The sequence below is a fragment of the Ustilaginoidea virens genome, chromosome 3 (assembly GCF_000687475.1).
Source record: "Ustilaginoidea virens chromosome 3, complete sequence".
Taxonomy (NCBI): Eukaryota; Fungi; Ascomycota; class Sordariomycetes; order Hypocreales; family Clavicipitaceae; genus Ustilaginoidea; species Ustilaginoidea virens.
This window is the reverse complement of record NC_057318.1, coordinates 3,560,061-3,586,996: the sequence shown is the minus strand read 5'-3', so window position 1 is coordinate 3,586,996 and position 26,936 is coordinate 3,560,061. Positions and strand designations below refer to the sequence as shown.

General features: G+C 49.3%; 11 protein-coding genes across 11 annotated transcripts; 4 read left to right on the top strand and 7 right to left on the bottom strand.

Annotated features, from left to right (window-relative positions):
- Window positions 1-136: 136 nt before the first annotated feature.
- Window positions 137-2,375, bottom strand: UV8b_03857 (uncharacterized protein; the record flags this gene model as incomplete). The annotated part of the gene is made up of 5 exons (XM_043141355.1): window positions 137-598; window positions 707-1,572; window positions 1,656-1,894; window positions 1,953-2,202; window positions 2,360-2,375. 5 exons carry the CDS (start codon window positions 2,373-2,375, stop codon window positions 137-139), a joined length of 1,833 nt encoding a protein of 610 aa, XP_042997289.1.
- A 563-nt stretch (window positions 2,376-2,938) lies between these two features.
- On the bottom strand, window positions 2,939-3,995 carry UV8b_03856 (uncharacterized protein; the record flags this gene model as incomplete). Its single annotated transcript, XM_043141354.1, has 5 exons — window positions 2,939-3,147; window positions 3,203-3,390; window positions 3,459-3,540; window positions 3,603-3,740; window positions 3,818-3,995. 5 exons carry the CDS (start codon window positions 3,993-3,995, stop codon window positions 2,939-2,941), a joined length of 795 nt encoding a protein of 264 aa, XP_042997288.1.
- Window positions 3,996-4,813: 818 nt separating this feature from the next.
- UV8b_03855 (uncharacterized protein) lies at window positions 4,814-7,578 on the bottom strand (the record flags this gene model as incomplete). Its single annotated transcript, XM_043141353.1, has 5 exons — window positions 4,814-4,987; window positions 5,107-6,416; window positions 6,473-6,595; window positions 6,702-7,344; window positions 7,465-7,578. The coding sequence occupies 5 exons, from the start codon at window positions 7,576-7,578 to the stop codon at window positions 4,814-4,816; spliced, it is 2,364 nt and encodes a 787-aa protein (XP_042997287.1).
- Window positions 7,579-8,433: 855 nt separating this feature from the next.
- On the top strand, window positions 8,434-8,949 carry UV8b_03854 (uncharacterized protein; the record flags this gene model as incomplete). The annotated part of the gene is made up of 3 exons (XM_043141352.1): window positions 8,434-8,483; window positions 8,540-8,719; window positions 8,817-8,949. The coding sequence occupies 3 exons, from the start codon at window positions 8,434-8,436 to the stop codon at window positions 8,947-8,949; spliced, it is 363 nt and encodes a 120-aa protein (XP_042997286.1).
- A 182-nt stretch (window positions 8,950-9,131) lies between these two features.
- Window positions 9,132-9,910, bottom strand: UV8b_03853 (uncharacterized protein; the record flags this gene model as incomplete). Its single annotated transcript, XM_043141351.1, has 3 exons — window positions 9,132-9,309; window positions 9,377-9,471; window positions 9,575-9,910. 3 exons carry the CDS (start codon window positions 9,908-9,910, stop codon window positions 9,132-9,134), a joined length of 609 nt encoding a protein of 202 aa, XP_042997285.1.
- A 462-nt stretch (window positions 9,911-10,372) lies between these two features.
- On the top strand, window positions 10,373-12,204 carry UV8b_03852 (uncharacterized protein; the record flags this gene model as incomplete). The annotated part of the gene is made up of 3 exons (XM_043141350.1): window positions 10,373-11,500; window positions 11,560-11,701; window positions 11,756-12,204. 3 exons carry the CDS (start codon window positions 10,373-10,375, stop codon window positions 12,202-12,204), a joined length of 1,719 nt encoding a protein of 572 aa, XP_042997284.1.
- A 407-nt stretch (window positions 12,205-12,611) lies between these two features.
- UV8b_03851 (uncharacterized protein) lies at window positions 12,612-13,387 on the bottom strand (the record flags this gene model as incomplete). The annotated part of the gene is made up of 6 exons (XM_043141349.1): window positions 12,612-12,719; window positions 12,772-12,786; window positions 12,867-12,959; window positions 13,014-13,082; window positions 13,208-13,290; window positions 13,357-13,387. The coding sequence occupies 6 exons, from the start codon at window positions 13,385-13,387 to the stop codon at window positions 12,612-12,614; spliced, it is 399 nt and encodes a 132-aa protein (XP_042997283.1).
- A 672-nt stretch (window positions 13,388-14,059) lies between these two features.
- On the top strand, window positions 14,060-14,950 carry UV8b_03850 (uncharacterized protein; the record flags this gene model as incomplete). Its single annotated transcript, XM_043141348.1, has 3 exons — window positions 14,060-14,136; window positions 14,322-14,537; window positions 14,650-14,950. The coding sequence occupies 3 exons, from the start codon at window positions 14,060-14,062 to the stop codon at window positions 14,948-14,950; spliced, it is 594 nt and encodes a 197-aa protein (XP_042997282.1).
- A 371-nt stretch (window positions 14,951-15,321) lies between these two features.
- Window positions 15,322-17,235, bottom strand: UV8b_03849 (uncharacterized protein; the record flags this gene model as incomplete). The annotated part of the gene is made up of 1 exon (XM_043141347.1): window positions 15,322-17,235. One exon carries the CDS (start codon window positions 17,233-17,235, stop codon window positions 15,322-15,324), a length of 1,914 nt encoding a protein of 637 aa, XP_042997281.1.
- A 1,229-nt stretch (window positions 17,236-18,464) lies between these two features.
- On the top strand, window positions 18,465-21,414 carry UV8b_03848 (uncharacterized protein; the record flags this gene model as incomplete). The annotated part of the gene is made up of 3 exons (XM_043141346.1): window positions 18,465-19,129; window positions 19,183-19,903; window positions 20,053-21,414. The coding sequence occupies 3 exons, from the start codon at window positions 18,465-18,467 to the stop codon at window positions 21,412-21,414; spliced, it is 2,748 nt and encodes a 915-aa protein (XP_042997280.1).
- Window positions 21,415-22,631: 1,217 nt separating this feature from the next.
- On the bottom strand, window positions 22,632-23,791 carry UV8b_03847 (uncharacterized protein; the record flags this gene model as incomplete). Its single annotated transcript, XM_043141345.1, has 3 exons — window positions 22,632-23,108; window positions 23,201-23,469; window positions 23,689-23,791. The coding sequence occupies 3 exons, from the start codon at window positions 23,789-23,791 to the stop codon at window positions 22,632-22,634; spliced, it is 849 nt and encodes a 282-aa protein (XP_042997279.1).
- Between the last annotated feature and the right edge of the window lie 3,145 nt (window positions 23,792-26,936).

Below are 26,936 nucleotides of genomic sequence, written 5' to 3'. Positions count from 1 at the left end.
GGCCGTGGACTGATTTCCGATTAGACAGGCTTACATTATTTACGCAAGTACAAGTGATCATGTCAAGGAACTTCCTGATGGAGTTGCTCTGCTCTTCTTTTCTTGCTTCACCAATGCCGTGAGGACAAAAGTCGTCTTATCTCTGAAATGTACCTAGCACATTAACCATGGCGACTAGCCAGGCTGGCCACCAAATGCACCAGATGACGATTGGCGTGTACATGGCCCAAACGTCCCACCCAAAACTGGCCTCTTGCAACAGCTCCGCCACTGGCAAATCGGAAACTCGGGCTGCAGTGAATACGATGACAGGCGGCGCAACAGCGCTGAGCAACCCAGCCATGGTGTATTTGGACAGAGTAGTTGTACAAGGCTGGACAAAGGTGAGAGGACTGGCAAGTATACCAATGATGAACGCCAAAGAAAAGTTGAGAGTCGCCAGAGTGGCCAAAGCGATACCGAGAACCAGCAACGAAAAAGATTTGGTCAACTGAAAGAGTTGTGGTCGCAGTACAAATATGAAAGGTAGAAAACGAGATATGATGTACGGAAGTACCGCAGAGCCGAGACAGATGACGGTAAACGTGGCCGGAAGGTACTGCGAAAGCGTATAGTCAGAAAAAGAAATAACAGGCGAGCGAATGAAACACGGGCTTCCTTGTTGGACAGCTTGCATTTAACCCTGGGGAAGAATAGCTGTACTCACAGCAACACGGATGTTGTTAAATACAAACAGAGGCACGATGGATGCAGCATGGCAGCACGAAACGATTCCGAGGGGGGGGAAGAGGTCTCGTCCTGAGGGTTGCTGACCCGCAGATAGTTGGTTCGATTCTTTAACGGGTGCAACCTTCGAGTCTGCCAGCTGGGACTTTTCGGAACGCGTATTTTGGCCGGGTGGTAGAGGTAGAGGGTGCGCGCTCTTTACCCATAGGAAGATGGCCATGATGGTGAAATTGGCAGCTAAGAGCATGGCGCTAGGCAGGTAGGTCCCGATGCTAACAAAGCGATCCCTTTGCATGAGAAGATAGAAGAAGAAGCTCTGATGCAGATGCTCCAGCAAGTTGTTTAGACTCCTAAAGGTCCCTTCAATGACACGTCCCATAGCCATTGCATCATGCCATCCCTCACCGTATGGCTGGAGCGTCACGGCATCAACATGGTATGGAATGAAACTGCTGTGGGGGCCGGTGCTGATACCAAGCCCTTGCTTCAGCATGCCTCGCAGCATGGTCTGAAGCCGGTCCTTGTAGGAATTGTCATGATGTTTCATGCCTTGGATTGCTGTCTGCATTCCCATCTGACCACCAGCTATGTTGACAATCGAGTTGACTAGGTCGAGATTGGGTAATTGCCCATTCGTGCCATCGTATATGATGTGAAGACCTTCAAATCGCTGTTCGAGGGGAAAGTCTATAGCGACAGCCCCTTGCAGGGCGCCAGACTTGATCGGCAGCGAGGCGACTTGGTATGAGTCGTGTGCATCGTGATAGGCGTCGACCCAAGCTTGCGTGCCAGTCCGGCTATTTGGTGGCACGAGGATGATTATATCCTTTGACCATAACGACCATCCTACATTGATTTGCATCGGACGAGTTAGATGCGATGCTGTAGACGAAAGGTCAAGTTGCGGCGCCCATCCAGTTTGAACATACGCTTGAAATAACGAGCCAGGGTAAGCGCCAGTGCGACTCCGTTGCCGTTGAACAAATCATGGACACTCTTCCAAGCTGCGACCAATACTATGGCTTCAGTGGCATCGCCTCGAGGCGCTTGCAGTATTCCATAGAGGTTCTCGCCAAAGTAAACCTCGCCTGCTGAGGTATACGTGTAATTCTGTCTTCCAACTTTAGCTCCAATCCTGCCCAGTATAGCCTCGAGGTGGTCGTTGATTCTGATTTTGTCAGTTGGAGGTTGATTTGGCACGGGGCATGGCCCTGAAGAGAGCTTACTGGTGGTTGCTTTTGTCGGAAAACCCGTCCAGTTCGCGCCTGTAGGCATTCAAGACGTTCTGCTCGCTGCCGCCGAAGTATGTATGCACTTGTCCGGGTAGCAGGGCGTTTTCGGAAATATACGTATGGCGAGAGTAACTGTCTAGGGGCAACAGCAGGAGCCAGACGATGCCAACCACGATGCAGGTCAGAGATAGGAACGGTGGCAGCTTGAGCAGTCGCGGATCGCGGCGCAACGATAGCGCGGATGCTGAAACCAAAGAGGCATCATTAGTGATCTATTTACAAGCAGGACCTGCCCATCGTTTACCACAATGAGTCTGCGCGCAGGTAGAGAGAGGGAGCCACAAACGACACACGCAGAGGGTGGGCTAGGAAAGTAAAGGGCGAGAATCCATTCTACTTACACAGCAACCTCGACATGCCGGTAGCTTAGCAGGCCGAAGTGAAGCCCAGGGAATTGTAACAACCTTGGAAGGGCCTTCGGGCGGTTCCTGTGTTGGAAAGCTTCAACAGCCTGCCAAGGGGTGGGTCTGGTGGTTTGCAATTATCGGGGTGGGTGACTGCATTCACCACACCCCCCAAGTTTCCCACACACCCACCCACTCACCCGCCCCCGCCACCACCACCACCAAACCACCACACCTCAAAATCAACATTGAAAGTTATGTACGTGCCGCTTTCCCTCACCTGTTGATAACGAGTAAAAGTTGCTTTCTTCGTGGTTCCCATCCATCCACTGCGACAAAGAAGCTGGCCTCGTAATACCCCGCAAAACCCTTACCTGAGTTTGATGACATCCGAGGAAGTTACTATCCACAAGTACAAGAACAAACCAAGACTCACACTACCTTAGGTACCTTAGGTACCTAGGTACGTAGGTACGTTAGGTATGTAGGTACTTTGTCCCCATTCAACCCCAGTCCTGCAAGCTTTTTATATTTGTACAAAAAATTAATTCCGATGGCCATACCGGTTGCGCAAGCTCAAGGTCCAAGGCGCTGAGTGCTCCCTACCAGCTCCGTCGGGGCGCTACCCCCGGTTCGTGTCGTAGATGGTAACACGCCGAATCGACCATATGTTTTCTGATCAACGCTGACATAGTGTGGGAGAACAGCAAGAAGATTGAGCCGCGTTTCTATCCATCGAAGTGCCCACTCGGGAGGAGCAAGAAACTTGAGATAGCCAAGGCCGCCTTGGTGGCTTAGATTAGTCAAGCTGCCGTATCCAAACGGTTCAGATCAACGTACAAATGTATCCAGCTATGACGCCGCAAAGATGCCCAAGCAAGCTAGTGCTGGGCAGTAATGCGGCGACGGCAAACATCATCAGCAACGGCGTCGTCCACGTCGGTATGTGATACGTCCCGATTATCAAATGTGGGTTTGATCGATACGTCCGAATTGCTTCCATCCCTAGCAGCAGAAACACCCACATGCTGCATTGACCCATGTTAGAAAACTACACAGGCATCATCAAGGCGATCAGGGCTGACCTCGTGCTTACCTTGCTCCCATAATACCGTTGTTTGCTCTCAAAATTCCCAATTCAATGATGACATAGAACAGAGCAGGGATGGTAGTCAAAGCTAGATCTGATTAGCAATGGCTGCGTCCTCCTTCAAGAAATCAAAGTAGTTGAATGTCTCACGACCGAAAAACAGCGCCAAAGAGGTGAGTGTCCCGTATTCGTTTTCGAACCTCTCCATGAGGGGCGTTAAGGCGACCAGGTTGAGGAAAGTATGAACGAAGTTTAAGTGGATGAGCGGAAAGGTCGATAGTCGGTATGCTAGATTCCAAGATTAGCGCAACAGATTCAGCTTGCAATCGCATGTGAATAATCCAAGAAGGAGAGTGTCTAGGCACCTGTCGCGAACGAGATTTTGTCTGGAATCAACGAGCCCCATTGCCGCAAGTCCCAGAAAGAAGGGAAGCTGAGTATCCAGAAAAAAGCTATAACGAGTATGATGACGCGGGTGAACAGTGGCAGACGAAGGGCATAAGTGCGGGCTCGTATGGCGCTGAATCCTTGAATACTGGGCATCGCGAACGCTATGGTGCTTGCGTTCCCAAGCCCCAAGTCAACCTGAATGACACGGTGTCAAAATTCATAGAGGAGGAGATGATACGAAGATGAAATCGGTCGACAATGGGGCGCTGCGGCTCAATCTCTGTCTCTGTTGTTCGGTTCGAATTGCGAGGAGCCGTCCCCCTAAGCGGCGTCATGCACGGATGTATTATGCTGCGACACGAGGTTGCAGTTCAGCGCTTTTGCTTACTCCTTAGGCTGTTAGTAGGGGTACAAGAACAGGAGCTCTTATCAATTTATCTCCACGTGACAGCCAATGGAGGGTGAGGGAAGAGGGGCAAATATACAAATATACACCATACCTAGATTTAGGTAGAGGTAGGTACCTATAGTTTGAACTAGGAAACTTCCAGGTTGGTAATCCCTAGGTTAGGTTGCTCAAGGGCTGGCTTGGTGTCAGTACCAGCCCACGGAGCAGAGGTCAAACATCTGCTGTGTCGTCTTGATATTGTGACTTGTTTCATCTGGTCCACTGCTGGTCACTGTTGGCTTCGTGGAAGGTCATTTTGTGGTAAAGTCGACTGAACTTTGTTTGTATGGCGCGCCAATCATCACAAGCCACTACCGCCGTCAGGACCTACATTTGGACTTCCAAATTGGATTTAAAATCTTCTGCAATATTGGTATTTGGCTTTGTACAGACTACATAGGAAATTGTCGGATGGCATCCCCCCGCTAACATGAACACCAACATCCTGGCCCGTCCCTTTAATACATCTTCTATTTCGTTTACCTACGCTCCATGACAACGCTAAACCACGGCTCGCATAGCTTTACTGTCGAGCAGCCTTGGCCATGGTATTGAGTGCGCTTCCGTTCTTAAACCACTCAAGTTGAGGCTCATTGAAGGTATGCTGCAATTGGATTTCAAACGTCTTACCGTCCTTGGGATGTACAACCATAGTCACTGGTTTGCCAACGGCCAGCTGCGTGCAGATGATGTCGACCTAAGGAAACATCATATAGTTAGCAAGAGGTCAGGTCCAAAGAAAAGAAAAAAAAAAACAAAAAAAAAAGAGCGCCCTTTCGTTCTAGGAAAAGTCATCGTGTCTGCGGGCTTGTTTACCTTGTCATCCGGCTTGATTTTGTCGTAGTCAGCTGGATCGGCAAAAGTAAGAGGAAGCATGCCTTGCTTCTTCAGGTTCGTTTCATGAATACGAGCAAAGCTTCTGGTGACAATTGCTAGTCCTCCAAGGTGTCGAGGTTCGAGCGCAGCATGCTCACGCGAGCTACCCTCGCCGTAGTTCCAATCACCGATCACAACCCACTTGATTCCCTTCTTCTTGTAATCACGGGCCACAGCAGGAACCGCATCCCACTCTCCAGTGGTGAAATTATGAATCTTGTTCGCTTCATCGTTAGCCTCGTTGATTGCGCCAATCAGCATATTGTTGGAGATGTTGTCAAGGTGGCCGCGATACTTCAGCCAGGGACCGGCCATGGAGATGTGGTCAGTGGTTGTTTTGCCTTTGGCTTTGATGAGAATGGGGATGTCTTTGGCATCCTTTCCATCCCAAGGCTGGAAAGGCTGCAAAATCTGAAGACGGTCAGAGGAGGGAGAGACCTGGACGTTGACGGTGGCGCGTTCCTTGGGAGGTGCCTGGTAGGTGTCGTTCCCCGGATCGTAGCCCCGCGCGGGCAAGCCATCCCCAGTTGGAGGTTTCAGGAGAAATTCTTTTCCATCCTTGTCCTTGAGCTTATCAGTGAGCGGATTGAAGTGCAAAGTGCCAGCAATCGTGAGAGCGACAACGAGATCGGGAGAGGTGACAAAGGAGTGAGTGGCGGGATTTCCGTCGTTTCGGCCAGTGAAATTTCTGTTGTAAGAGGACAAAATGGAGTTGGCCTCGCCCTTCTTCACGTCTTGACGGTCCCATTGCCCAATACAGGGTCCACAAGCATTGGCCAAGACAATACCGCCAAACTCTTCAAATGTTTTAAGCTGGCCATCTCGCTCAATGGTGGCACGAATTTGCTCTGACCCAGGGGTGACAGTGAACGCAGCCTTGGCTTTGAGGCCATGATCCAAGGCATCACGAGCAATAGACGCAGCGCGAGACATATCCTCATAGGAGGAGTTTGTGCAAGACCCAATGAGCCCGACCTTGAGCTCCTCAGGCCAGCCATTTTCTTTGACGGCTTGACTGAACTTTGAAATAGGGGTGCCCAAGTCAGGGGTGAAAGGACCATTGATGTGAGGCTCTAGCTCTGACAGGTTGATCTCAATCATCTGGTCGTACTCGGCACCTTTATCTTCACGAAGCTCCGCGGCATAAGAGCGGGCAAAATCGCCGATATCTTTCCGCTTGGTGGCCGCCAAGTAGTCATACATGCGGTCGTTGAATGGGAACACAGAGGTTGTCGCTCCGATCTCGGCGCCTATCCAACAGTCAGTGCGTGGACGGTGCATCGTCGACTAATGAGAAAATGCCTACCCATGTTGGCGATCGTGGCCATTCCTGTTGAGCTGATGCTGTTTACGCCAGGACCATGGTATTCGACAATGGCTCCAGTGCCGCCCTTGACAGTAAGAATGTCTGCAACCTTGAGAATGATGTCTATATTTGCATCCCGACAGTTAGTTGACCGCCAACGGAGAGGAAGAGCTGACCCCTCGGGCCCAATAGGGAATAAATCAGCTTCTTCCGTGCTCGGGTAACGCACCTTTAGGAGCGGTCCAGCCAGATAGTTCACCCGTTAGCTTGACACCGATGACTTTGGGAGCCTTCAATTCCCATGGAAGGTTCGCCATGACGTCGACAGCATCAGCACCACCAACGCCAATGGCACACATGCCAAGACCGCCGGCATTGGGAGTGTGAGAGTCGGTGCCGATGAGCAAGCCACCAGGGAAAGCGTAGTTCTCTAGAATGATCTGGTGAATGATGCCGGATCCAGGTCGCCAGAATCCAATGTTGTACTTGGCACAAGCAGAAGACAGGAAGTCGTAAACTTCTTTGTTGATGTTGATGGCACGGGCCAGATCCTTTTCGCCGCCAACCTGGGCCTCGATCAAATGGTCGCAGTGAACTGTTGTGGGGTTGGCAACCTGATCCATGCCTGCAGACATGAACTGAAGGATAGCCATTTGCGCCGTGGCGTCTTGGCATGCAACACGATCGGGTCGCAATTTCAGATATGACTTGCCACGCTCGATATCCTGGCCATGAGGATCGTCCAAGTGCGAATACAAAATCTTCTCGGCATAAGTCAGAGGTCGATTCAGGCGACTGCGGACAATGGCCAAATTCTCGGACATCTTCTTGTAGTTGATGAAGTTGTTCTCCTCCCAGATATTTTGACGGACCTACAGGCAGTGATGACAAGAAGTTAGCAACACGGCTACCACCCTCATACAGAGAAGCCAAGGATGGACCTCTGCAGATAGAGAAAGGAATAGAGGTATAAAATGAACTGCATGCCATACTTTTCTGTCCAGGACGGAATTGCTGGCGGTGGCAAGGTGGCGGACACTGCTGGCAGCGCCGAAGAGGACGCGGTTCCGGGCAACATTGCCGAGAACCTGTCTAGAGGCAAGCATGTTGAGTGAAACGCCAATTGAGTCAGGAGGGATATGGTGGGTTGAAAGAGGAGGTGGATTTCCTCGCGAGGATCAGTCAAGTCCCAAACCGAGAACGTGACGAGAGACGGATGAGGAGGAAAAAGAAGAAGAGAGAGAAGCTGGCAATGGAGGTGGAGAGAGGTGTTTTTTTGGCCGAGAACAGAAACTACGCCAGGGTCATATGCTACCGAGTACAGGAAAAATGTGGATACCTCTGGGAGTGGTACTGGTGTATGTAGTACTCCAGCAAGCGATGCCATGTTCACTGGCTTGTGTCGATACCTGCTAGGCATGGGGGGCTTGCAAGGGTTCAGCCAGTCACGAGCTTCGAGATAATAATCCGCAACGTCTCTGTTTCGTCATCCAAGTTCCAACACCGTTCCTTCCCCCACATCGCGATCAGGAACAAAGTGCTTCGCCCAGGTTGCATTGTGTTGATATTTCGAGACGCAGTTCTCCGAGAAGTTCCTTCGGCTCCGGTCGGCATAACCATGAAAAAGTAATCCAGGGGTCATTGGGGCTTATGAGCGGATCCTTCCCACAGGGCATACATCTGGGTAGTAATTGATCTTCGTCTTTGTGACGACGCCTGAACAAAATTTACCTTACGGATACTACCCGTGCTAACCTCGGTTAAAAACACGCCTTCGGTCGCCGAGGATTTTGCCTCGCTATAACGAGCTTTCCCCGAGCTAAGGACTATCTGCTTAGCCGACCACGGTCCCACTTTATTTTTTTTTCCAGAAATCCCATGCAGCGAAAATTTGTCTGTTCCATGACACCGGGGTGCATCGCTTCGCCGAAATAAAACTATTCTCACAGTCTAAAGCCACAATGGGTGTTGGCAACAAGCGCACTATTACGAAGACGAGACGAAAAACGAGGTAAATTTTTTCCTGGTTGTTAAATATTCGAAAGGAAGACTAATGACATTATATAGGGATGTCGACCAGATCAAAGCTGATCTCCTCTCTTCCAAGCATCTCGCACAGTTTACGAGCAGCAAAGCTCCAGAAGACCTTCCAGGTCTTGGGCGACACTATTGCATTGAATGTGCGAAATGGTTTGATACAGAGGCTACCTTGTGCGCGCATAGGCGTGGTAAGCCACACAAACGGAGGTCTGTGTCCGTAATGATTGGTTTTTTTTTTTTGTTTTTTTTTTTTTCGATGCGTCCACTGGACGCAGCATACAGAGTACTGACTGGAAATTAATAGAGTCAAGCAGCTTCGCGAAGAGCCGGACCCGGATCCACGTACAGTTCCAGGTGCCAAACTTCAGCCTGGATCTGAAAACCAGTCTCAAACCGGATTGAATGACGCATCCGAAGGCATGGAACTTGCTGTATAAGTTTTTTTTTTCTGTTTTGTCCGGAAGCAAATCCATGTATACGGGTGATTTGATATGCGTGTATGCACGCATTGGTCTCTTGGTAGGTGAGCTTGAGTCATGCTCTATCCACCCAAGAACATAGGATCGCCTGCCAGCGCTTTCGTGCTGCTACTCCTGCGCCTCCTTATTGCTCGTCATTATCAAGTACCGCGTCCACGATACTTGAGCAGTCTACCTGAACCACGCGCAGCCGGCCCTGCTCTCGTTGTACTACCACGCACAGACGGTAAACGGGATTGACGCTGCTCGAGAGAACTCGACTCTACGGGCTGCTTTGTTGAAGCGGGCGGATTGTCGACAAAAGATGTATCAGTTGTCCTACTCAATAGATTCAGCGTAAATGAGACGTGGGGTTTGCCCGTTTCTCCAGACTAGTTGCGCATACATAAAGGTAGCTTCGCCATCAAGTTCAAGTCGAGACGAGCTTTGAGACGGCTGTGGTGTTTGCCGATCCCGGAGGAACGACTCTGAACTTGGACCCTACATAGTAGTAGCAAAGTTAGAAGGGAAGATTGAAGATTGACAACAAAATAAAAATAAAATAAAATAAAATAAAAATAATCGAGGTTGAGGACCGCTGTACCTCGGGAAAGTCGACGCAGAACGCATTCATGTTCAATCCGTATAAAAAGCTCGCAAAGGATTCGCTGAATCGAGCAAGGCTCTCGTGCATCAGTTGGAAATGCATCATGTTGGCCTCAAGATCAACCAGAGTATCTGAAAGTTCTCCAAATGCGGGCTCAAACGTATTCAAGGGAAAGTAGGCATCGTCGACGCTGGATTTGCGAGCGGAATCTCGGATCGAGGATCGCGATGATGGTCGCAATGGTGTTGTTGGTCTCGAATGTCCAGTTCTGGAATTGGAGCGCTTCCTACTCCTGGCATTACCGGCCAGATTTTCTTCCATTTCATTTCGCATTTTTTTTTTTTTTTTAGCTTTGGCTTAGGCTTTTTCGGTCGCGCAATCGTGAATAATGAGGTCGTCGTCGGAACGGAAGCTGCCTGTGGTGTTGTGTTGGTGTGTTGAGGGTGTCGGGCTGTCGGTCTTCACGACTTGTTGGTCGTCTGCGTGCTGGTGCTGAGAAGTCTGTGCTTTCAGGTCCCAGACCAGTTCAGCATCTAGCAGGTACCTCTCAATTCTTGCAGGGCCACTCATCTTGGCAAGTACCAGCTCCTAGCGTACTGGAACTAGCACATCAATAGGCTCAACTGTGGCCCTGATGGAAGGATTGAATTGATTGACGCTTGCCTACATGTATGACGCCAAGTTTCATCTCCATTGCAGTGCGTGATTAGTGCAACGCCATCTTGACGATCCGCTTGGCCGTTCATCGTGGCATCGTCGACATGGTCGTATTTGCTGTGCCCCTTCTTGCCCTGCATGTTTCGCATAATACTTCACAGCGAATTAACAGCCTCGAGCCGAGGACCCAATATTAACCTGCTTCGGAACCTTCGGTCTGGCCTTGTCTCCCTTGGCGCTGACGCAGCACAACCGGAAAGGCTGGGATTTCTGTCGTACGGCAGATTGAGCGCATCGAAAAGGCGAGGCTTTCTAACCAGTTCAGGGTCGCTATCCGCGCTATCCGTCCAAGGCAGCAAGCCCGAGGTCAGCACAAACCTCCAGAGCGCTATATGTAACCCGACTGTGACACCTGCTCTCGCTGCTTGCATAGCGCTCGCCATCGCCATAGCGTCTTGGTACTCCCTCGGAGACAACCCCGACCGTGACGGCGTGCCGGCACAGCTCAACGCCATGGCTCAAGAAATTGCCCCAGGCTGGGTGGGTAATTTGAGCCCAGAACAGGAGCACAAGCTGCGCGAACTATGGGACGCTCTTTTCAAAGTATGCGGCGTTTATGGTGATGGGGACTCGAAACGGCCCGACGTGTCTGCTACGGATCCAAGGCAACCGGACGAAGAAGTCGAGGTGCCCAGAAAGAAGCAAGGCTTCAGGTTTTTTGGAAGCGCGTCTCGAGCAGCAACTTCGGCTTCTGACGATCAACACGTCGACGGCTCACTTCACAATGACAAGTTCGGCTTGACGAAGCAGTATCAGGAGATCCTTGCCAGCCAGAAGCCAGAGGAGATACGGGAAGCACTCTGGTCCATGATAAAGCACGATCATCCAGATGCCTTGGTCCTGCGCTTTTTGAGAGCTCGTAAATGGGACGTTGAAAAGGCCCTGGTCATGATTGTGACGGCCCTGAATTGGAGACATTCGCAAATGAAGGTCGACCAGGACATTATGAAGAATGGCGAAGCCGGGGCCGCGGCCGATGAGAAGAGTGGCCACGGTAAATCGAAAACACTTGGGCATGAATTCTTGACGCAATGCAGAATGGGCAAAAGCTTCCTGCATGGCATTGACAAGAACGGCAGACCCATCTGCGTGGTTAAGGCGTGCCTCCATAGGGCCAACGACCAATTGCCAGAGAGTTTGGAGAGGTACACCGTTTTCATCATCGAAACGGCGCGTCTCGCCCTCAAGCCGCCAGTTGACACAGCCGCAAGTCGCCATTGCTCCTTCACTCCATTACGAATCTGTGGCTAATCAAACATGTACAGAGCATCATCTTCGACATGACTGGATTTACCTTGGCCAACATGGACTATCACTCGGTGAAGTTCATGATAAAATGCTTCGAGGCAAATTATCCCGAGTCCCTTGGTGCAGTTCTTGTTCACAACGCCCCATGGGTGTTCCAAGGTCTGCCCCTATCGCTGCTCAGCTCATACCAAAGCGGAAGCTAACGTCTAACAGGTGTTTGGAAACTGATTCGCGGTTGGCTTGACCCCGTTGTTGCTTCCAAGGTCCACTTTACCAATCAAAGGGCTGGGTTAGAAGAATTCGTCAACCCTGACCAGATCATCAAAGACCTCGGAGGAGACGAGGATTGGAAATATGAGTATACGGAACCTGTCGAGGGCGAAAACCACTTGATGGAGGATGTTCAGACCCGGGATCGCCTCGTTGGGGAAAGACAGAAGTTGTGCAATCTGTTTGAAGCAAATACTAAACAGTGGATACGACATCCGGAAGATGAAGAGACTCGGGCAATCAAGATGAAGCGGCAGGAGCTTGCGGCCAAACTCAGAGACGGATATTGGAAGCTGGATCCATACATTAGAGCTCGGTGCCTGTACGATAGACAGAATGTGATCCATCCAGGTGGTGATGTGGATTGGTACAGCTATAAGACGACGAGGTGAAGAAAGGCTAGACGTTGATATCATCCGCTCCCTGAATACTCTCAACCAGAATCGACAGAACCAGTATTGGTGGCTTGCAATCTTGTGAATGTTGGTCGAATATCTTCGAGGCTGACATCTCCGAAACTTTGTGTGGGGTGTCGGCAGGCCGGAATTCAACGGGGAATCATCATATCGGGCTCTCTTGCAGCATTTCCGCGCGCGGCGGACTTGTTACTCAATTTTCTTCATGACCTAGTGATAATGTGGCGTTGATCTCGTCGCAGATTTCGCATCCTCCGTCGCTGTTGAAGCCTGCATAAAGTGGCATAAGCGCTGTGCTCCCTCTGACTGCCTCCTTTTGCCAATACATGTCTTTTATGAAGTTACCACGAATCGGGTTTTTGCACACCTTGCATGCTTTCCCCCTACATCCTGGATTTAATATCCTCACAAAGCGACTTGAGTTTATCCATTTCGCCTGCTCGAGAGGGCCATTTGATGCCAAGCCCTTCCTCTTCGTTTGGCTTTGGAATCTGCAGTTTACGTCAGATCAAGCTCCGGTTGAGTCCTGGGTGATGCACTTACCATGTGGAAATGCACCTGCGGATGATGAAGAACGCGATTAGTATGCCAAGTCGAGATCGGGGTAAGAACGTCGAACCAGGCACAAGGGGACTTGCATGATGAACTTCCTGATGCGCAATGGTGCCATTATTCTGCAAGATGTTATAGTCTGTCGCTCCCGTGGCTTTAACAAGCCTCTTCAACGTGGGCTGTTTGGAGGAGGAGTCAGAGTCGCGTATCTGGTAAGTTGGGTCGATACATACCAGTACTTCAGTGAGCTGATCATCAGGGATGTCTTGGAGTTTGGCACCATGGTATTTAGGGATGACAAGCTGACAACGGTCAGTGAGCGATTGACCTGGGCGTCATGATCAGACGCATGGACGGAACGACAGTTCCTTGCCCTCCTACGATACCGATTCCGAGCCTCGCTCCATGAAGGGAAGTCGACACCTACAGCATGACCCTTGCTCAGTGGCCCGATGTCTAGGAAGGCCAACGTCTTGTCGCTTTCAAAGAGCTTCAAGGAGGGGATTTCGCCTGTTGATTACGCGTGTGGTAAAGTCAGTAAGCAGGGATGAAATGGGGACTGTGCTGCCTCGCTACCTTTGACGATGCGACAGAAGATGCAGTTCATTTTGGACTGCTTTCTGTGCCTATCCAGCGGTGGGTTTTGGGAAGGGAGATGCGGAAGGCAGCCTCGGAATGCCGAACCGGATATGTCACTCGTGTCTGTCTGTCACGGAATGCGCGCAAAGAAGGTAAGTTATCGTGAGGATGAACGCAAGAGAGTGGGATCATTCAGGATATTCAAACCCCGCTGCTGGCCAACGTAGATGGTTGCATGGTACGATAGGTTTAAAACCTGGGGGATGACAAGCAAACGCAACCACCCCAAGGGTGTGTTTAGAAAACCAAGCTACAATGAACGGATACTTGGGCACCTCTACTCCGTTAGGTACTGTAGGTAGTTGACAACATAGCAAGCCGCTGTTTTGCTCCGTCCCGGTACGATGCATCTGCTCATACAGTCCTCCAGAGTCCGCCGTACCGTTTCAATTAAATAAATGCCTCTGCACAGCCCACCTCGGCCCAACTCTTATCAATCCCAGCCATTATCGACAAGCAATAGAACTGCCCCGCAAGCTGTGGCTATTACTACTACGGAGTACTGACCGAGAATCTGTCGCGACTGGGGGAATAATCGCAAAGCAAAGCAGCATTGCCGCCCGCAGGAAGCTTACTATCGAGGAAACGTCGAGCCGCCGAGCGCCGTCATACGAAGCTCAGTGGCAGCGGCGGAGACGGAATGCCGGGCTACTGCGGGACAACTCTCTATGGAGGAGCTGTTGTCTGCGACCTGCCGGAGAAGTTTGCCGACGTCAGGTGAGTTTGTTGAAGGCTTCGAGCGAAAGCGGGCGCAGTGCGGCCCTTTGCGTCCTTTGTCGACCCGCTGCCGTCGTCGTCGTCGTCGTCGTCGTCGTCGTCGTCGTCGTCGTCGTCGTCGTCGTCGTACTACGCGCCGCGCCGAAACCGCAGAGGCTGACGAGAGATGATGCTCATCTCCACAGCAAACTGCGTCAAGTGCCAGACAACCAAGAAGTATGGATCGACAAGGATGGGTTTACCAGCATCATATTCGACATTACTGAGCGGGTTGGCGGCCCAGGCAATGGGCCGGAGATAGATGGCCATGCCATGACGACGCATCTCGAAGACATGGTTGGATCTGACATCGACACGGTCAAGATCTGGAATACCGCAGAAACTGAGTTTACGCGGCTCGAGTATGTGGCCCCTGTTCGAAACAAAACAAGACGGCACCTGTTCAATTTTTTTTTTCATGACCACACGTGTCGAGATGGACTGACGCATGCCCTCTTGGCTTGATTTGAATAGTCTAAAGAGCCCGGCCTACACCCTTATCGCAACCCAAACCCCCAAAGTTGGCCAGTCGCACGGCTCCGAATCAGCACCCGACTTCACAGCCATTATCATGACGCTCCTTCGTCTGGAAAGATACAATACCGACATTCTGATAACCATCAACGTGCCGCATATCAAGGGGGAATATGACGAAGACGAAGTCGATCTGGAGCTTGGCAAGCAGGGCCTCCTGATCGGGGACGCAGTGGAGTATTCGGCACGCATTTGGGAGTCTTTCAAGATCAAGGACTGGGGACTTTTCGGCGATGCCTGAGATGATAAGGCCGGAGAGCTGCCGGAATTCAAGTTTTGGGAGACTGTCTGCACTGGAATTTGGGGGGCGTTGGAAGCAGCATGACATTCGGGAGCTACTGGCTGTCTGTTTTGCTCTCCCCACAATGGCCTAGCTCCCTTGGTATGATACAGGAGTAAATTCGTAAACCATGCTTTATCCCCGAGCCCGGCACAGGCACAGGCTGGTCAGATGCCGGTCAACGTATGTAAATGATGCAATGTGGATATGGAAACCCCAAAAGTCTCGAGCTTCTTTGTGTAAACCAATATTGCTACTCTCCCAATCCAATACGCCTTATCGATGATGCAAGGAAAAACTTTGACCGACTTCGTCCCACCATGTACACACGCTCACACTCTTCCCGGCGTAATCGCCTCATAATTCATGGTCAGCTGCTGACCCTTGGTGGCAAGTGCTGCATTCCCTGGCCTTCTCTCCATACTCGCGGCGCGGTTTTCGGAAGGACTGCTAGACTTGGACGCAGCCCATTTCTCGGCAATGATTCTCAAGACATCTCGCTGTGGCAATCCGGGATTTTCCAGCTTGACCAACTTCACTTGCTCGCTCACGAATGTTTGGTAATGGCTTTTCTTGAGGGAACCGCCACCATCAGTAGCGCCTTGCCTTGCCGCTGGCTTTGTCTGTTTCAGGTCGCCTTTGCAGCTTCCACACCGATGACGTCGAGTGTCAATGCTTTTAGAGTGTCGCTTGTATTCGGAGCCACAAGAGACGCACTCCCATACATACTTGAAGTCGATTGCGTATGAGTGTTTGGTCGTGACGTGAATGCCTCGGCTCGCAAACGCCTCGGAGCACTTGGAGGCCCAAGCTTTGAACTCTTTGCCATGAGGGTGGGAAGTGACACCATCCAGCATGAACGTCGCCAGATGACAGAATTCGTGCGCCAAAACGTTGAGTAATTTGTCTTGGGCATCAATAACCTTCTCGGCCAGTTCAATGGACACGTAGTGCTGGTATTCTCCTGCAACGGGCCGGCCGCAAGGCCCTGTTTGTCCAAGAGCTTCTCGGCGCCAAGTTGCCCTCCCAGCTGTCGTGTTTAGGCTTTTAGACCATACCAGCTTTATCCCACCAGTCGACTCAGACAGTTGGGCAATTCGACCGTCTGTGATCGTCTTGTCCAGTTCTGACAAGAATTCCCTTGCTAATGCGTGTTTCTCTGCATTGAAAGCCTTTTTGCTAGAGACGGCTCTGCTTGCTCGTTTGCTGGTCAGTGAAGCGGTTGGCACGAGCGATACCTGGGTCAGATTGCTCTTGTCCTGAGTTCCAGGAGAGGAGTGATTCGCACACGATCCCTGGTTTGGTTGAGCTCTGGTCTCTTGGAGAGGATACCTCCGCGGCGGGCTCAAAGTCCTGACAGACGTGTCGGGTAGCGGGACCTTGCCCGAGGGCACGGTGCGCGCTTTCGACTTGAATTCGGTAGGTGTCTGCTCGGGTTCAAGTCGCAAGTCTTGCAGCTGGCGTATCATCTCCTCGGTGACGGAATGCAGCTGTTCGACCGGTCTGGAAACATTCTCGCTGGAAGTCTGCTCGCTGGAAGTCTGAAGCGGTACAGTGCAGGCCATTTCTGCGGTGTCCAAGAAGTCTGGACTGCGTATCATGGAGGTCTGCTCCTCAGATAATCTGCTAGGAATCTCAATCCTCCGCTGAGTGTGATGTGATCTTTGACCTGCGCAGACAGTGGCGGAGCTGAAGATCCTGTCGCTTTCGAGAGAAGAGCTGCCAACGTCTTCATCGTCGCTCTCGCCGAGGTGAGAACTGCCAGATAAACCTCTAGACGACTCATTCGTGATTGACCTATCGGGAGTGGTGTCGTGTTTGACGGAGGAGTCGTGCGCGAGTGAAGGTGTTTGTTTACGCTTGGGAAAACGTGCAGAGTCGGCCTGAATATCTGAGACATGAGAGGCTCGCGCTTCAGGCTTGACTGAAACGTGGACTTCGACATCGTCCGCTGAGTGCTGCGGTCCCGAACCCCAGAGCAGCCGGTTTATCCGATATGCCCTACTCCGCGCTGGACCTAACGTGGGTTTCTCGAACTCGGTCAAGAGACCGAATTTTGCTGGGGATTCTTTCATCAATGCCTGTGACCGGGCCTGCGATCCGTCGCTGTCTTGTGCGTTCCATGGCTGGAACAGAGTGTTGGTCTCTTGTCCAAGGCCATCAAGACGGCGAACCCTGCGCGCCGATCCGTGGGCCGCAACTAGTTTTGGAACGCGATCCTGCTTTGTGGGCGTAGCATTCGGCATGGTGTCGCTGAGTTCGTGACCTAGAGGACGGCCAAGATTTCCCCAATCGGCTAACGATGATTGTGTCAAGACGGCTTGAAGGACAGCCGGACGCGATTAGGTTCTTCCCGTGGTCACAGACGCTGGTCGTGGTAATCGCAAACTAGCGATACTAGCGATACTGAGTAGAGTTTTGCCAACCAGCCTTCTCCTGTGCCGAGTGTCTGGTGTAAAAATGGGAGTAATTGAGCGACCTATGAGTAGGTACCTAGGATGTATGTTTGGTCTGGGTCTGGATCAGGCAGGTTTGGTTAGGGGGTAGCTGGTGGTTCATTTGATGTAAGGAAGATTCAGCCGTTGGCGAGGCAACGCTAAAGGCGGAGACTTGTCACCAGAAATCAGCGTGGTGCGCCCTGAATATGGCACTAGGCGCTACTTGAGAGGTACCTTACCTAGGAGGTAGGAGGTAGTGAGATACAGGTACCTTAGGTACCTAGGTACTGAGTACTTTAGCCCTTCGAAGCTTAGATGCTGCCAACCTATAGCTAGGAAGAGTACTGCCTACCTGTGACACTCACCCGCTCGTCAGCTCTGCGAAGAAGACGCAGCAAACATACTCTGTAGTTCATGACCTTTTTTGAGCATGCCTGTGATGAGGAATCCAGGGTGCAGGGTGGCGTGCGGTGGGCTGTCTCATGAACGGAGGTGCGGAGTACTTATAAGTCTGTCTCATGCATGTCACTTGCGGCCGAGTCTATCGCAGTATATAATACCTAATAAAGCCACACATTGTGTGGCGTCCCACTTTTGGTGCAACAGAGTCCTTTGCCAGCACATGTACAGAGTACTGCGCAGTACTCCGTACTCCGTACTCCGCAGTATTATGGTACCTGCTGTGGAGCGGAGCGCGACATTGAAGCGCATGCAATGCACCACCCCCCAGCACTAACTAACTTTAGTCGCTTTCGTCATGGGTCGTGGATGAGTGGAGCATCAGCGACGGTGCAAGCTCCAAAGTAACAGTCACGTTGATCAACACCACATGATTATGATGACCAGGCATGTACAGAGCTCAAACCCTCGTGCTTTCTCTCCTGAATATATCTGACAATAGGCCGCCCGGTAACAAGACTCCCTTATGTCTTAAGCAGCACCGAGATGACACCTGCTGAATGCACACAGAAAAGCTGTCGTTGACAATGTACATAATCAGCCCGTCATCTGCCAAGAACTCTTGATCCCCCCTCACCATGCTGCCAAACGCCATTCGACAAACTGATGATGCTCCTCCACTATACCTTCCGAAAAAGAGCAGAGCAAGAAATTATCGAGACGATTCTAGAATACTTGAAGAGGCGGAGAGTCATATGGTGGTTGGTGATGAGCAGCAGCAGGTAGAAGCCAAGTTCGATGACGCGAGAGCAGAGGGATCAGTTATGGACTCAAGCCAGACTCCAGCTACAGCCTCCGTCCATGGGTTAAGACGTGGACAGCCTCGGGCTAAACTATTGGGCGCGCTTCAAGGCTGGGACCCCGAAGAAGATGTTGAAAACGACGTGCCGGCATCGCTGCTCATGGAACCCCATGAGAACCCGGGGCCATTACCATCCTTTCAGGCAGCACAGGCTCCTCCTATTCCGCAGGCGAGAGAGAGGGACAAGCCACCAAAAGCACACAGATTCACACTTACTGCCGCCACACACGACGGACCTCACCGTGAAAGAATCCGGAATCTGTCCACGCTATCGCGCCCACGGTCGTTGGCGAGCGATTTGAAGCTAAACGGGCGGAGGGAAAGAGCCCTATGGAGGTGGGCCAATGTTTCGAACCTTGACAGTTTCACACGCGACGTATATGATTACTACGAAGGTGGAGGTTTATTGTGCATTCTTTGCTCAAATGCTCTGTGGCTTCTGTAAGCCAGGATCCTGCGTTGAAGACGCATACCTGTACTAACGCTGCTAAAAGGGAAACGCTTTTCGTGACGGTCTTGTTGACATTTCTCACGCAGTGCGTCGACTACAGCAAAGTGCCGGAAAGCAGAGCTTTGGACCAAGTCATTGTCAAGCAATGCACTCGAAAGATGTCGATTACCTGGAGCTTGGGAATCTGGTTATACTCGTTCTTTTTCATATGGAAGTCGGTACAGTATTTCTTCGAGATCCGTCGATTAATCTACATCCGGGACTTTTTCGTGCATCTGCTCGAAATCCCGGAGCAGGACATGCAGACGGTTTCATGGCAGGATGTCGTGGCGCGAATAATGACCTTGCGCGACGACAACCCCAAAACTGCCACAAACATTCCCCGCAACCTCCGCCGGTTCATCGGGAGCCAGTCCAAGGAGAGACTGGATGCTCACGACATAGCGAATCGTTTGATGCGGAAGGAGAATTTTCTCATCGCCATGATAAACAAAGATGCTCTCAATCTCTCGCTGCCCCTGCCTCTTCTCCGTGACAGGCAGCTGTTTTCGAAAACCATGGAGTGGTATCTACACTACTGTATCCTCGACATGGCCTTCAATGAGTTTGGCCAAGTGAGACAGGATTTCTTGCGCGCTGACCGAAGGTCGGCGTTGAGCCAGAAAATGCGACAGCGAATGTACTTGGCCGGATGCTTGAATCTCATTTTCGCTCCCGTGGTTCTCGCCTACGTCGTCATTGTGTATTTTTTCACGTATTATAATGTAAGTTTACAATCGCAGCCCTAGACTGACTTGACATGACTGTCCGGTGGAACACGCCTCGCCGCCTCGCCGCCCTCCCCCAACTCCAACTCCAACCCAGCCCAACCCAGCCCAACCCAAGGAGAATGAAGCTCATTCTATGCTCGCAGGAGTATCAAAAAGACCCAAAGATGGCAGCGGCGAGAAAGTACACGCCCCTCGCAGAATGGAAGTTTAGAGAGTTCAACGAGTTACCCCACATATTCTACGAGAGGCTTCACATGTCCTTTCCGTTCGCGTCGCGATACATTGAGCAGTTCCCCAAGCGCATGACGGAAGAAATCGCCCGGAGCGTTTCATTCATGGCGGGAGCCATCATGGCAGTGCTCGCCGTCGGCACCGTCCTGGACTCAGAACTCTTCCTCGGCTTCGAAATCACCAAAGACAGAACTGTTCTATTCTACATTGGCGTGTTCGGAGGCATATGGGCCCTTGCTCGGGGCATGGTTTCTGAGGAAACGACCGTCTTCAATCCCGAGTACGCATTGCGCAACGTCATCGATTACACGCACTACATGCCCGATCACTGGCAGGGACGACTGCACAGCTTCGAGGTCAAGCAGGAATTTGCCGAGCTGTACAAGATGCGGGTCGTCATCTTCTTGGAGGAAGTCTTGGGCATCATCACAACTCCCCTGCTGTTGTTCTTCTCCCTGCCCAAGTGCGCGGACCAAATCGTCGACTTTTTTCGCGAATTCACGGTCCACGTGGACGGGCTCGGATACGTGTGCTCCTTCGCCGTCTTTGATTTCAAAAAGGGGGTGGAGCAAAGCGCCCCTCAAAGGGCCGGTGGCATGGACGTCCGAGAAGACTATTACTCCACAAAGCACGGCAAAATGGCCGCTTCCTACTACGGCTTTCTGGACAACTACGTCATCAACCCCAAGACCGGGATTCCGGGACACATGCCGCCCGGCAGCCGGGGCCAGTTCCACCCACCGCCCGTCTTCCCGAGCCTAAACTCGCCGTCTCTCGCCGTCGACGTACATGGGTCCAACATGGTCCAACCGGACTGGAACAGGACCCGAGCCCGGCACGGGAATAACCTCTTGACACAAAACCTGAGCAAGCCAGCGGCAGGCCCCGTCATTCCACAGCTGTCACCAATGGCCTCGATATTGCTAGATCCGCACAACCAGCCCACGGCTCCCCCAGTGGGGGGGACGAGCCCCCAGCAGCACCAGCAGCACCAGCATCACCACCACCGCCAGCCCAGAACTGGGTCTTACGCAGAAACCCAGGTCGCCGACCAAGACGTAGGTCGCAGAAGCGAACGGAGGAGGGCTGCAGAGCTCAACAACGATGCCTACGAGGATGCCGGGCTGGACGAGTCGACGTGGGAGACGTCCCCGGGCAACGGCCCCAGCAGAGAGAACAGCTCGACAAATCCTGAAGATGTGGAAAATGGCGTCCTGGGGCTGATATATAAATTTCGTCAAACCCAACATACCCGTCGCAGCGGCCTAGTCTAGTCTAGTTTAGTTTTGTTTAGTACTTATGTTTGAATCAGATCAACAAGTCGAGTGCAGCCACGTCGCAAACTGCCCAGGATTTCTACTCTCTTGTTTTGGAAAAAAAAAAAAAAAAGAAAAAAAGAAAAAAAAAAAAAACAGCAACCACTCCACCATCACAGCTTGGCAAAGCAGCAGCCATTGGCTTTCATGATAATGTATGCGAGACAAGTTGACGGGCAGAGATGTGCCCCAAGACCCCCGATCTACCAAACCAAAGCATTCGCCAGACCCATTGTGTACCACGCCTCCACCGGCTACTGAGACAGTTAAAAGTCTCTCTCTGCATTCTTGGCTGGCTGCTCAAAGTTGGTAAAAACATGGGTAAATTTTTTGGCAGCGTTGGCTATTGCACTGGCACCAGCTGGAAGAGACATAATTGATGGGTTTGGCCGGGGGCGGAAGGGGTCGATGGTCCATTCATTCCATTCACCTGCACGATGGGGAAATCTTGCGCATGAGCCCGTGTCAAATTGCGACGATGAGGTTGGAAAGGTTCGTCTCTCCCGGTGTTGCACGCCCTTGAGGCCGGACCACTGGATAATGCATTCATCTTCCATTGCTACTAGTGTAATCATCAAGGCTCCATAGTGCCAAGCATCCATCACATTCGTGTTTGCCCGAGTGCCGAATGATGAACATTGAAGCTCCCCGTCGTCGTTTCTCCCTTGGAAGTGCGCGCCCAAAGAAACCACGACTGAATTAGCGCAACGTTGGCACCCGAAAGACGCCCTTTTAGATACCGAGTTCGGGAGAAGAGCAACCAAACAAGACTTGGCTGGAGCATGGAGAAGTATGGAGCACAGGGGTGAGCGAGCCAAACCATGGTTAGACAAGACGTAGCCAGCCTCCCCCCCCCCTTTGCTACCGGACACCGCTGTATAATCGCTGGCCAGCCGTCAATAGCGAGCTGAGAAAAGACATGAGGATGACGTTACTTCGTACAGGAGTTGAAAGCGCCTTGACCCCGCGGGGTAGGCGCTTCCACCGTCTTTTTTTCTTTTTTTCTTTTCTCTTTTTGGGTTTGGTTGTGAAAATAAGAGACGACGGCAGAGATGGGCTCGGGACGAAAATGCTACGCCCGCTGCCCGAGTTTGTCCTCTCTTATTCTTGGCTATCGAGTGCTCCGCATGCCAAAACTCAGCGACGCCCTGAATTCTACATGAGATGGGGGTGTGTTAAAGGATATCCCACACGTCCTCGGCTGCATGGCAAAATTTGCTGCAGGCGACACTCGCAGACAAGGAGAAGTTGCTGATGGAGATTTTCTCGTCCACGACTGAATCTGCGAATGTGTCGGCACCCTTTGCCATGGCCCCAACAAATACGCAGATGCTCTCGTTGGGTGCTACTGTCTTCATGTACTCGCGGACCCGGACTAGGGGAGCATCAAAGCTCAGGGTGACTTTGCGACAATTGGCCGGTAGGTGGTCCGTAATCGGGTTCTGAATGACGCGGAGCAGCTTTTCGTTTGAGTTGGTGGATCGTATCGATAGGCGATGCAAAAGCTGCACCATGAGACCAGCAAAGCGTTTGAAAGTTCTGGGGATGCGGACAGACGGCGACACCTCGATCAGGACGCCTTTTGCGGTGTGAATGTAGATTTGCAGTTTACCAGCTTTGTTGATGGGCGAGTCCAGCAACGTCAGCAGACACTGCCGAAATAAACGGTAAAAAAAAAAGAAAAAAAAAAAGAAAATCAGCGCACGCGCCATGAGCAGATGGTTTGGTCAGGATCGAGGGTTACCTGGTGCGTGATATCCGGACGAGCATCGCTTATATCACGATTCATCTTGCGCATGACGCCAATGTGCTCATCGCTGTTGAGCAGCGAATATTTATCCTCGCGGTGAAGACCTGACCGGTTACTGCCGCCATGGGAGGCCTTGTAGGTTTCGAGGCTTGCGTTTGAGAGGACGACAATCAATCGCTGTGAAGCTTTGTCGGCGGGCAGAATTGGAGTGTGTTGTTCGGCAACGAGTTGAGGCAGAGCCGGGGGTGGGAGAGATTGTGTCCCTGCTTAGCCGAGGCAGTGATTGGGGTTAGCAGATGGGAGAGGAGAATTGCAACAAAAAGATGGATGGGGGCAAAAAAAATAAAATAAAATAAATAAATAAATAAATAAAAAAAAAAAAAAAAGAAGGAAAGGACGAGGAAGATGAATCCTCTTGTCGGCGAGGAGGGGCGGCTGGCAGACGTGTGGTGAATCAATGGAAGTTGGTGGTGGAAGCTTACGGGGTCGCTTGACGCCAGTTCGGCGATCGGGTGACGACATGGTCGTCTTTGAAGGGGCGATTAAGACGGCTGGTTTGGATTCTCTGCCTGGACTAGCGGCCATGGGGTTTTGTCGAGAAATTTCGGGCCTTGCCGCAACTCTGCTCGCTCCAGAGCGGGCTGCGACCGAATTGATGGCTAAAGATTCGCAGGATGGGGGGAGAGGAAGCAGAGCAGAGCAGAGGCAGTTGCGAGAACAATCTTTCCATTTGTCCCATTTGTCCAATTTGTCCCACGGTCCCACGGTCCCACTCATGATTTGCTCGGCGGGTGGCGGCCCATGCCCACCTTGATGACGGTAAAATTTAATGATTTTCTGTGGATAAGTTTCATGTCAGCTTTCGAGTTTGACTGACTGACTGACTGGCTGACTGGCTGGCTGATTGCCTGATTGCCTGACCGGCCGGGTCTGCATGACTAAGAAAACATGAAAGCAAAGCATCAACCAAGTCATACGCACAGCTGCACGACCTGCCCCAGGACTCGTGTTGAGTCTTGGAATACTGCCAAAAGTTTCAATTAAAAACCAAAGTCTAAATACGTTGTAATGATGACGAAATCCGGGCCGATCAGTCAAAGTAGACCTGGTTGGCCAAGCGGGAAGAAAGCTTCATGTATGTTCAAGGATGTCCATCTATGTACCAACAGCTTTTAGCCGATGTATCTCCATGCGTGCTGGCCAACGGCCGAGCGGGCTACTGTCACGATCAATGAGGTCAGAGTGTGTATTATAATAGGCTTGGTTTTCTCTCTCTAGCTAATATCTACAGGGAGCTAAGCTATATATATATATATATGGACGCTATTACGTGAGGGTTACGTGAGTGATATATAATAAGTGCCGCCCGTTAAAGAAAAATAGTGTCTTCGCTATATATAGATTGTAAGTAACTTAATTATCCTTAACGCTTAAGTTCTATTCCTGCCTATCACCCTAAGCCTTATTGAAGTGGGCATTATTATATAGTGGGGATTCCGGTCGTAAGAGAGCGGTAGGTAGTTAAATCGACTTTATTAAGGTTGCTAATAGAGATAGTATATAGGTCGTTTATTTCGCTAATTGAGGTCTCTTTTTTATTATCTTAAGAGTTAAAATTGCTAGTCTCTTTTTTATCTTAGGAGTTAATATTAGCTGCTTAAGAGTCGAAGATACTAGTTAAGGTATTAGATTCTTAGGGGTCGAAGCTAATAGGGGTGACTCTATAATAGTAATAGTTAAGGTATAATTAATCGTATTAGTGAGTTGCTATAGAGCTAATATATTATACGTAAAAGCCTTAGTAAGCTTAAATATTTGCTATATCTATTAAATTGTCTATTCCTTAATAAGTTTAAAGTGATGCTAAAGGGCCTCTATATATTAGAGTAATTACTCGAACTATTTCTTAGAGACGTAAATAAGTTAGGGCGCTAAATAATTAAAATCTACTATTTCTCTAATAGGATTAATTTAGGTATAATACTTATTAACGGCTTTAAATAGGTTAGAAGCGATTTGAGTTAACTTTATTAATTTTTAAGCTATATCGGGAGTAGGATAGCTTTATAAATCGCGATTATAAGTATTATTAGTAAGCTTAAAGATAAATTAGGTTAATTTCGTTAGTTCTATAAGTATATTGCTAGAGGGTAAATAAGATAAAGGTTGCTATTAGATAGCTAGAGGGGGCATAGGTTAAAAAGGTAATTATTAATTAATCGGGGTGAAAAATATAATTAGGGTCGGGCTAGAGGGCATTATATTTATCGGGGGTTTATCTCTAGTAGGGTAGAAATATTACTAAGTATTAATAATAAAAATAGGATATAAAGGGATCTAATCGAGAAAGGCCTAATAGTATTAATATGCATTCTAATATTAGGTATTTTAGGATAATATAAATCCCTAAATTATTTTAGAAATAACCGCTTAAAGGATATCCTATAGGTCTTTAGGGACTTAAGGTATAGTTAGAATTTTTTTAGTTAGGGTATTATTAGATAGTATAGTATATATATTAGTAAAGTTAAGTAAGGAAAGGATATTCGTTAGAGAGGCTACTTTAATAACCTCTTAGGGTAATACCTTTTAATATAAAAGGAAATACCTAGCGAGAATATATTACGGTAAGTTAAATCTATATACCTAGATAATACTAATGATATTCTAGTAAGATTATAATACTATAGATTATATAGATATTATAGGAGGTTATAGGTATTAAGTTTATATATATAGGAGGGTCGAAATACTAAAATATATATATAGGAAGGTTAAAATATTAAAACGAAGTATAAAAAAGAAAAAAATAAAAAGATAAGAAAAAGAATTAAAAAGGTTAGCTAATATTAATTAGGTAAGGCTAAAGTAAGGTAAGAGGGTCTTATTATTTAAATAGCTATATCGCCTAATAGGCTATATATTATAGGAGATCGGTAGGAAGTTAAGTCGATTAAGCTACTATTATAATAATCGGTTAAGCTATTAATATAATAATCGGTTAAACTGCTAATTAAGCTATTATTATAATAGAATTAGCTCGATTATTATTCTAATATTATAATAGTATTAGGCCGGATAATTTCTTTAGTATTATATCCGCTATTATCTACTAGTTATATAAGCTATTAAAATCGGTAAATTTAATATAGTATTAGGTTCTATCCTTTATTATTTTATAGTCGATTATCTATTATATATTATAATCGGTAAAGCATACTAATGCCGATATTAGGGCTAGCTATTAAAATAGGTTAGGTATAAAGGGTTTGAGATAATTAATAGAGATAATTAAGTATATTCGCTAAGTATCTAAAAGGTTAAGCTTATAGGCTGATCTACCTATATATTATATTACCTTAAATAGGCCGGTAAACTTAATAGAATACTTTTAGCTAAATTACAATAAGATTAAGTATCTTCTTCTATCGAAATAGATAAATATTTTATCGCTAGGTTCAAAAAATATTAATTAGTATTTATTATTATAGTACGATTTCATTTAGATAGTAGCAATAGCTATTGCATTATAGGCTTAAAGTCGTTCTTTAATATAATTAAATAAATCTAAAAGAGGGTATATAAATACGCTAATAATATTATTAGGGTTAAAGCTAAGAACGATTTAATTTAGTAAAGCTCTAATTAATATATTTAGAGTATTATTAAATTTAAATTAGAGTTTAGGTAGAATTATCTCCTACTAATATAAGTCTTCTAAGTAATAAAT